Raw genomic sequence first — 10,717 nt, forward strand, 5'->3', positions numbered from 1 at the left:
ACATAAGATAAAACTTAGGGTTAGATAAGCACTTGGAGTCTCGAGCACAATTTAAAAATCTTAATAATTTTGTGGCATAGCCTTTGTAAATTGTTTTGTAAAATATTTCAAAACCGTATTTTTAATATGGACTCATACACAGTCCGAAGGTTAAAAACCAAAAGCTCTGATACCAATAAATGTAATCCCCTAGACCCGGCCTATGCATTTCGACTAAGTCTAGTGGATCACATACATGATTCTTAAAGACATTTTCTGAAACCGTTATTCAATCATTGTAAAATCACATTATAAATGACATGATATTATACTATCAAAACCCAACTTGTAAATATAATACCAATAAGTAATAAATTATTTAAAACAGGTCTTCAAAATCAAAATCACAATAAACCAAACAGTAATAGTAAAAGTGTCATCATCCTAAAATACGATACTTTAAAATAAGGTCCATGTCACCAAAATAAAGTCAACTAGCAAGATAAAACATTACAATTAGATATACTTCAAGAGATATGTTTATCCTCCAAGTGCTCGAACCGAGATATCTAACCAACAGTATCTGAAAGGGGAAAAACATTTTCGAAAGGTGAGCTAGGCTCAGTGTGTCCCAATATTACCTTAAAATCACAATAGGTACATTAAACAAATCATAGTCCAGTAAATCTCATAAATTCATAAAAGAGTTTAACTTTTGAAAATCATAGTTTAAACCCTTTTCTTGTACACCATCAGTAGTTCCCAAAACTATTTTCCATATAGCTTACTTTAAGCACACATCAAAAAGAAAGCCAACCTAAGGATAAGCTTTAGAGCTTGTATCCTTAGGCCCGTAAGTCCAAGTCCATATAGCTTACCCTAAGCACACAGCAAGGGAAGCCAACCTAATGTATCTTGGGGCCCCAAGAGTCACATTAGGCCCATTCTATTTATTAGCTTGATCAGAGCTATACTATTGTAATTCAATCCAAAAGTTCAATTGCACCGTGTCACAAATTCCATAAATCATCACATTAAATTGGTGAATCAATAAAACAGTAACCAAAGAACTCAGTGTACCTCATATTAAAACCAATAAAACAATTCAGTAATAATTAGGGAACACACCTCGATAATAGGTTCAAATAGTAGATCTACTGATTGCTGGTTTTACCATGCTCTGCTACAGTTTTCGAACCTATTTTATAATAACCCTATATTACTTATGGGTAACATAAATAAATCTCTAAAATCATAAAATTTACGGGTTTTACGGGTGAATACTGGCACACATGGTTTAACTGATCTAGAAGAGCTGGGTCGAGTTGTTGAACGATCCGGAGCATCTCTTGTACCTTCAAACAATAATAATTTATCAGCCCCAAATCTTACTTAATTGTTCAAAGCTAAAATTCTTAAGTATATAAGTATTTTCAAGGTTTGACTATCAATTTGGAGGATTTCGAGTCTGAATTTGGTCAAACGGATTGCTGAATCGGAATCAGGACGTCGAAAAACATAAAGTATGACTTTTCGAAAATTTAAATTCTTGATCAAAGTCAAAGTCAACCACTTTGACTATCTATTTGGAGGCCTTCGGATTCGAATTTGACGAAACGGACTTCGGAAATGGATTCGGGACGTCGAAACCTATCAGAATAGGTATACTCGGAAAAGATTAACGGTCGTTTAATGGTCGGTCAAATGAGGTCAACGGTCGGGTCGGGTCGGGTCAGACCGGTCGAAACCGGTTTTCCAGCTGCTCACTCTCCCTGCGGCGGCGCGTGTGGCGCGTGAGACCACCTCCGGGGGTCTAAAAATTACGGAAAAATTTCCAAAAATTATTTTGAGCGATTTCGAGATACTTACAACGATCGGTTCAAATTTTTGAACGGCGGAGAGCTCGAATTTCAACTCGGCCAAATCTTTGACTGCTCCACCTCCTCACGCGGCGCCGTCGACGGCGAACAAGGTTGACACCGGCGGACTCGCAACGACACAAGGAACACGATGGTGCAGAAGGTGTCGTAAACGGAGCAACGATCGGTGATGAATTTGAGATTTTCCCGGTGATCGAGCTAAATAAAACGTCGAGACTTTGACTGGAAATTCCGACGTTTGGCAGCGTTTCTTCAATTAATTTGAAGGGTTTGTTTCTCGCTCGATGATGAACACAACGGTGATTTCAAAACGACGATCGGAATTCAGACGGCGTCGGGATCTAAGTCGTAAACCGGCGTTGGGGGAAGGGAATTTGGGAGTATGGTTTTCTGTTTTTTGAAACAGAAACCACACGTATATAACATATAACCACAAACTTATCTAACTTTTTTGGGTAAATTCAGGGCTTAGTCCCTGAATTTTCTTTAACTCTAAAACAAGCTCCAAGTTTTAAAATCTTTCAATTTAGTCCCCAAATTTTCGCCAATTTTCATAATTAACCTCCAATTTCAATTAAATACTATTTTGTAAATATTCAGGTTGTTACATGTTTACTGTGAATTTAGATGAAAGATTACTAATCTAGGAGATGATGTTAGAAGATTAAATATCTTGGATGTGGGTTCAAAGCTAATCCTCACATAAATTCAAGATGACTTTGAAGAGGGAATAAGGAATTGATTCTATGATTTATGGACATAATAGTAATAGTTTTGGAGCCTATTTGGGTTCAATATATATATACTTATCGTGTTTGATTTATAACGATCACAAGTAAAAGTTTAAGTGTTGAATAAATATGAGTAAATTCTTTGATTAATTAATAATTTTATGTCTTGGCAAAACAAAAGAACTTAGGGATTTTCTAATTTTGTCAAGCATATACTAGATATAATCACACACACACACTTACAAAGGATTTTGACCTAGGGAAAGGTACTTGACTTCTCAATTAGTCTAGCATGTTGAAGCCAAACTTTTTGATGAGGGATGAAATTTAGATCACTTGACTGTCCTGATTTATACTTCGCCATAGCATTTTATTTTTCTATTGCTCATTATTTATTGTTGGAGGACAAGCAATAGATTAAGTTTGGGGACTATATTTTGGGCCTTTTTACTTAAGTTATTGATTGTCTAAAAGTTATTGTCATAAGCATTTTAGTTGCATATAGTTGTATTTAGGGCATTTCATTACATGTGGTGGAAAGTTTTGTTGCGGGTAGTTTTTTCTTGATAAAATTGATGTTGTTGATGAGAAGAGTTGTGTGTTGGTTGTGATTATGCATATGATGGGAAACGATCGAGGAAAGAATTATTTGCCATGACAATTTTAGAGCGAGGGCCAAAGGAACTAATAATGATAATTGTGAGTAATTTTTTACCATGAAAAGTTTTTCTTACAATTATGGACGTATTTCAAGACAAAGTAGATGAGGTCATGGGACTAGTTGTCCAATTGCACGTCACGTGAACCCCTGCCCTGCTAATAATTTGGGACCATTGCCAGCTGCCATGATATCAAGTTTTGAGCATGAATTTAAGGGCTTTTGAGGTAATTTAAAGGGCACAAAGCCTAGAAATTCCCTACTATAAATTTATATGAAAGATTACTAATCTTGGAGATGATGTTAGAAGATTAAATATCTTGGATGTGGGTTCAAAGCTAATCCTCACATAAATTCAAGACGACTTTGAAGAGGGAATAAGGAGTTGTATATTCTATGATTTATGGACATAATAGTTGTGGAGCCTATTCGGGTTGCATATATATATATACTTATCGTGTTTGATTTATAACGATCACGAGTAAATGTTCGGCCATGATTTTGGATGTCCTGTTCGACCATGATTTTGGATGTCCCATCAACATGTAAAAGCCGATCGTATAGCAAGGAGCACGATACGCTACGAGCGACGCCACAATCTGTCTGAGCCCCTGTTAACTGATGCGAAACCGGCATAGTATCCGGTGTATCAGAAGGGTGAAGATACAGAGGACTGTCAAAATCAAATTCCAGAGACACAATCAAGACACAAATGGTGAAACCAGGTGCCAAATTTGGGAAGCTCAAACAAGTTCTTTATTAAACTAGAAGTTGAAGTTGACAAGATGTACAAAGAAGGAAACTAGAACAAAGCTAGATAAGAACAACATATACTGATCCATTTCTCATAAGCAAACAGTCATCCTCCCCCTTTTTTTCATTCTACAAATAGTCAACACTATTGGTATTCACATGGAGGCTGATCCATTTGCTTTAACATAAACTTCCATGGATCCATAGCTTTAGACACTAAGGGGAAAGAGCTACTCTGTGGCAGCTACAACGGCTGGTCCCTCCACCTAAAATCCAACGTCACCAAACATAAGCAATAATGATCGATAGGGGTGAGCAAAACTCGAAGCTTTCGACTCGACTTGGCTCAACTTGTAAGTTCATCTCGGAAAAAAAATTCAAATTTGAGTTATGAAATAAAACTCAAATAACTCGAAAGTTTTAGTAATTAGTGGATTGATTTTCAAGTTTCAGATAGATCCTTCAATTCTAAAAGATATATGTAGATCACATATGAAAAATATGAAGAAATATATGTATATAATTATAGAAAACCATTTAAATTTAGAATCAAATTGTACCATAACATTATAAAAAATTACAACTAAATTTAAACAAAAACTGAAAGAAGTCGACTATAATTTTTTTTAAATAAAGTTTGAATTCTAAAATAAAACTCACCAACTCTATTCAAATTTTTTGGACTTGACTCGATCGAATACTCACCCCTAAATTGATAAATGAAAGATAACGGAGTTTTAAGTGATTCTTTACAGCCTGGTTGAAATGGACAATGGGACCACAAACAAAAACCATTTCTCACCAACAAATAGATACAGTATATATATATATGTTACTGACTCCAAATTCATTAAAGAAACAAAGTAAAAAATTATGTTACCTTAAATGTAGCACCCCATATCTCCTCTTCTTCAGCAGGAACAGCAGTTATCTTGTTCTTGGGATTCTCATAGCTTCTTATTTCCCCAATTGCTGTGGAGTAGAAACAGCCTGTAGAGATGAATATGAAGCTTGTGAGTTTGAAGTTAACAAATCAACAGGATAATGATGATAATAAAAATAAAGGTGCAAAGTGTTTTAAAGGAATCCACCTTGAGGGAAAGAAGCAAGAGATTTGCCACAGGCACCTTTAAGCAATTCAGCATTATCAGCAAAGGCCACATATCCGTCGGCAGTGATTCCCCAATAGAGAGGAACCTTACCAAATTGATCCTGTCATTATCATACCACCTCATTTGTTGTTACACACCAACCATAATATTTAAGATCAAGTAGATGAGGCTTGTGTTAGTCTTATCTATGATAAGAGTAGGTGAGACTTATAATACATGTATGAACTTACACCGACGCAAGATTTTATATTAGGTGAGTCAACTTAAAAAAAATTAAGAATGAAAATAAATTATCAATAGAAAATATTTAATATATATATATATATATTTATGATAATTTGACAAAATTTCATCCCAAAGTATGAACAGATATTTCTAAACTTTTTGGAGATTTATTTACATATTTATGTGTTGGATAGAGTGTCAGATACAAATATCGTAGAGATGTAAGAGAAGTGGACTTACAGAAGCCACAAACAAAGTGGATGTGGACTTGTCAAAGACAATGAAAGCAAAGCTCCCAATCAGATGGCCAACCACATGATTTGGAGGGTAAGGCGCTCTGTCCCGAAGAGCCTTGTAAGCTTCAATAACCAATATCACCTCATTTGCTGACTTTGCAAGCCCATATTGCTGCTTCAAACTCCCCAAGTTATCAAGGGTGCCCTCAAACATGCAGAAGATTTCATCTTTCACAGCAAATGATCTGTGCCATGGTTCAATAACCAATAATTACCAATCATACAACTTCAGATCAACAACAAAATATGTTATATTTCATGTGGTGCCACATGAGTTTATTTATATTTGTTTTGACATTAACATTACAACAAATACAAACCTCAATAACATAATTCGATTAAGGTGACTTTCACTAAAAAAATTAAATTATCATATATTTTAGATATTTTTTATTAATAATATATTTTCAACTTTAAAATTTTATAAATTATCCCCTATCATAGAACACAAGCCCATCCCTCCCTGAATAATATAAAATATCAAAGTGTAATATATAGATAAATATAAAGATTGAATATGCTAAAATTCAAAATCTTGTGGAATTTCATTTTTTTTAATTAACAAGGAATCACCTAAACTAATTTCTGAGTAAATAAAAAAGGAAAACCAAAAACTTTGAAAACCATAATTATGATACGAAATAAAATGCATTAAATATGATTATAAAATAAAAATATAATAAATAGGGATAATGATGTGGAAAATCCAAGGACAAAACTCAATGAAGGGTATGGAGACAAACATGGGTCCAACCTATACATTATGGTAGCTTTATTCACAGAAATGGACTGACCTCAAAAGCTGGGTTATAAAAGGATAGCCCAACTAATACACCATGTAATAATTGAAGTATACTTTATCAAAAGTTAGTGATAACTGATAAGAAAAAAATACATGAGTTTTAAAAAATAATAAATATTTTAAATAAAATGATTAAAATTTTAATATAACATATTATTATTCAAAATAATATAATATAATTCATAATAATTTCTTTTAAAAATTAAAATCATTAAATTAAATTATTATAAATATATTTTTTATAAATTATTTTATCCCACCTATATAAGTAGAATCAAATTTCTCGTCTATATAGGATTGTAAAAAAATGATTTTACTACATAAGACATCCACCATATTAATTTCTGAATTAGAATAATTCACCTTACATAAAGAAATAACCCTCGAATTGAATTATATTGCTCCCCAATCATTTATTCAGCTATTTTGCCGAGTAGAATATAATACTATATTTAATTTGTTGTTTCTAAAATTTTAAGAAAACGCGATAGATTGAGTGTTAGATTTTTAAAAATCACTTCAACTACAAGCACTAATTAAGTTTTCAGACTATTTATTTTTAGATAAAAATATTAATCTTCAATCTCATCTGAGATTCGAACCTTTATCTGATTATTATTTCTTTTAAATCAAAAAAGGAAAAAAGGTCACGTTATTTATTTCTTCGCCTCTCACCTTTTTCAGTCTATGTGATTTATCATCGAAACAATCATCAGCCAAAAATCTTTAACTTGTCTGATCGAACTAATCACAGAAATTCCTCGGCTCGTATGATTTGAAACTACTATTCAAATTAAAGTTTTAAGTTCGAATAATTTCTATTAAATTTTACTTCAACGAGAGAGATCCAGCACAGCCCATATCACGTAACTATTAATTTACCTGGGCTGAAAAGGGGACTCGTTATGGTGTGAATAAGCGAATTGAGCATGATCTCCGATCTGCATGGACACACCGGAGGAGTTCGTCTCCAGGAACCGTTTCACCAGAGCGGCCGCCGATATCTTAGGGGACGGAGTACGGCAACCGGCCGCCACCAACTCGTCCGGTGGGGACACTATCTCACTGCTAAATACTCCCAACATTTTTCCTCTCCCAAAAAAAAAGAGAGCTTGTAAAAAGATAAATAAAAGCTTGTCGAATAAGAGTTCGAATATAGGAATGGAAAAATACAGGGGGCAGCAATTCCATTTATAGTGAAAAAATATATCTGACGAGGGCAGTTTCGTAAATCTGTATCGGTGATTCTTTTTTATGGTTTCCTCACTTTCTTCTGTCGTTTTGTGACTAACAAAATGGGGGGGGGATATATGAATAGTCCAAAAGGATAACGTGGCACGTGACGGTGGGTCCCGCACCATCGGCGATGATTTCTTAGCTGAGATGCTGACGTACCGGAACGAGGGTCGTGGGGTCCATTCCTAGGCAAGCTGCTTGTTTCGATTATGATTAAGGGGGAAAAACATTTACTAATAATACGTAGTTTATTAGGGGAAAAAGATAAAGTAGTGTCACAAATATGTTCTTAAATTCGTTAATTTTTTATTAAATAGTAATTTTATGAATGAAAAATATCCATCAATTATTACAAAATTCAATTCATTTATTGATTTCGGGCTTATTAAAACGTTTTAAAATAAAAATGTAGTTGATGTCTTTGACAACTTTAGAAAATCTAGAAAATGCATGATCCAAGATTTTAAGTTTTTTTTATATATATTTAAGTATTTATTATTATTATTAAAAATAATTAAATCAATTTATTGAGTGATTTCGGTGATTAAATAGAGTATTATTTTCTCTTAAAGTCTTGGGTTCGATCAGTTACGTCTGCAGTATGTGTATACGTTGTCAATAATTTAAAAAAATTATGATCATATATTGTCTTGTAATCACGTCAGGATATTAAAAAAGTATGGTTGAACAATTTAAAAAACATACTATTATAAGTCACATATTTGTTGTCAATTCTATGTCAGTTAGGTATTTAGATTAATTTCTTCGTCAATTGAAGTTTTTAGAGTCTCGTATCTTTTGGATGCTTATAATCTTTTAACATGAAAACTGACTAACCCATGTGATATATTAAAGTCAAATATACTATCAGACAATCATATTCATTTTTCTTGTCAACTTACGAGTAGTCATCATAACCCTGAGCCTGACATCAACACTAAAGACCAATATAAAAACCAACACACATGGCTATAGTAAGGGGTTGAACTCTGATTCTTTTTGGATATCTCTCACCACATTGTATATCTTCATCAACCCAATTAAACAATTGGTTGCGGCTTTCCGCTCAAACTAGAAGGGATGAATCATTAAAAGACATTATAACCACATTTTACCATCACCAATTGGTGTAGTGAGCGTGACTACTTTCTGACTTAAAGAATCCATCAAAATTAACCTACAAGATCAAAGAAATCAACCCAACTTTCTATCATCTTCTCAAAATCACTTTGATGTGCTTGGTTTTTTCGATCAACAACAACAAACACTATATAACCCAACATACTATTAGACCTATCATGGTACTTACATGACTTAAGAATCTATTAAGAATTTTTAAGAGGAAAATCATTCATGATATAGTGTAGACTACGTTTGATTGTGGATATAGGAATGAAGTAAACAACCTGCAAAGTAAGTGAAGGCTTCAAAAGAGATAAGCTAGGGTGGATGATGTTCAAGGTATATCGGTGGGCTTGAAATGATGAAAACAAGGGCTGGTTTTGGATGATGATGGAAGTGGTGTATGCTTATGAAAGAAATTGATGGTGAAGTGAAGTAGTATCTTAAAGAAGGCTCAAAGAAGAACCTATGCTAAAGAGCATAGACTCAACTTTTATATGCTTCTTTAAGGGGTGGTGTCGCAACCGCCTTTCGGTTGGGCCCTTGAATTGGGCTTCGACTTGAATTGATTGGGTTAGAGTCGCCACCGACCACTTTAAAACGAATTTAGGTGGGCCGGACACCATCTTACCTGATCTGCGTTTCACCAGAAATATGTCGGGCTCGGGAGTCGGTTACGGTCAAGGAAGGATTAGCACCCTTGAACCGCCCTTTCGGTACCAATTAATTTGTCGATTGTCTTTAAATGCGAAAATAAAAAAATTTTAAATTAGAATTTAAATACTCGACTCGAATTGTTTACCTTTGACCGATTTAAAGAACCACTGAAAATGTTAAAGAAAATGTTAGATGATAAAACAGATATTAAATAAATAATAATAATAATAATAATAATAATAATAATAATAATAATAATAATAATAATAAAAGTAAATAATATATATAAAAAAAAATCAAAGAAATTAAATTAAAATTAAATAAATATTAAATAAATAAGAAAAATTATTTTAAAAGTAATAAAATGGAAACAATATGAAGTAAGAAAGAAAATAAAAAGAATAATTAACAAGCATGGTAATAAAAAAAGTCAGAATTTAGGGGGTCAAATTGCAAAAATGTAAAATTTAAACGGGGACCGAATTGAAACAATTGAAAATCTTGTGGCCGAATTGCATATGGTGACTGAAATGGATTGCGACTCAAACTTACAGGGATCGCGGAAAGGATTTAACTATCCTGTAATTACACGGTAGTCCCTGGTATAAATACCCAAAAACAGATATCTCTCATTCCTTATCACCATTTCACTCCAGCTCTCAGAATTTGAGAGAAAAAAAATCTCTCTTGAATGCTCTCTCGCCTGGGGTTGTTCGGCCCCTGCCCGATGACCCTTCCGCCGCGTCAACCACCGTGCCGGCCACCGCCGGCGGTGGCCAAAAAAGAAACCACTTAGCCCGAAACACTCGCCTCGTCACTCTAAACCCCGATCCGAAGCCCGTTTCCCCTAAAGGGACCCCAAACGGCGTAGATCTACGCCTAAAGTTCGGGTCTTTTACCTTAAAACCGACGCCTTCTGGTTTTCCGATAGCTTCTCCGAGGCCTTTGGTTGGTACTTCGGTTTTGTGTATTTGGTTGTGTTCGACCTTTGTTGTTGGTCGATTTGTTTAATGTATTTGTGGGTTCTCGGTTGTTGGTATTTGGTGGTTTTTGTGTTGATGGCCTTTGTGATGTTATGAGTTCTTGGTTCCCCGTGGCGATGTTCTCTCGGTTCTGTGATATTCAATGTGGTTCTGGTTTGGGTCTTGTTGTGTACTGTTCTCGATCCTTCTCCCCTTTTGGTAATGGCTTGGTGGGGTCTTTATACCCCACCGGTGGCCTGTTAGCTCCGAAATAGGGGCGATCGTGGCTGTTGTGACCGGTCAC

At 34.4% G+C, this 10,717-nt stretch overlaps 1 protein-coding gene across 1 annotated transcript; it reads right to left on the reverse strand.

Moving 5' to 3' along the window:
* Positions 1 to 4,066: 4,066 nt before the first annotated feature.
* Positions 4,067 to 7,585, reverse strand: LOC120147229 (stem-specific protein TSJT1-like). The gene is made up of 5 exons (XM_039160670.1): positions 7,319 to 7,585; positions 5,579 to 5,819; positions 5,093 to 5,213; positions 4,882 to 4,991; positions 4,067 to 4,267 (listed from the first exon to the last, which is right to left on the reverse strand). The coding sequence occupies exons 1-5, from the start codon at positions 7,519 to 7,521 to the stop codon at positions 4,232 to 4,234; spliced, it is 711 nt and encodes a 236-aa protein (XP_039016601.1). The 5' UTR covers positions 7,522 to 7,585; the 3' UTR covers positions 4,067 to 4,231.
* Positions 7,586 to 10,717: the final 3,132 nt, after the last annotated feature.

This window comes from Hibiscus syriacus, unplaced genomic scaffold, assembly GCF_006381635.1.
Source record: "Hibiscus syriacus cultivar Baekdansim isolate YM2019G1 unplaced genomic scaffold, ASM638163v2 tig00002511_pilon, whole genome shotgun sequence".
NCBI lineage: Eukaryota > Viridiplantae > Streptophyta > Magnoliopsida > Malvales > Malvaceae > Hibiscus > Hibiscus syriacus.

Excerpts from the sequence above, each read along its gene's own strand:
- LOC120147229 (XM_039160670.1), bottom strand. The coding sequence starts at position 7,521 with ATGTTGGGAGTATTTAGCAGTGAGATAGTGTCCCCACCGGACGAGTTG. Across the intron at positions 4,992-5,092 it reads TCTTGCTTCTTTCCCTCAAG|GCTGTTTCTACTCCACAGCA; the intron begins GTGGATTCCTTT and ends TCATCTCTACAG. Across the intron at positions 4,268-4,881 it reads TATGGGGTGCTACATTTAAG|GTGGAGGGACCAGCCGTTGT; the intron begins GTAACATAATTT and ends GTTGGATTTTAG.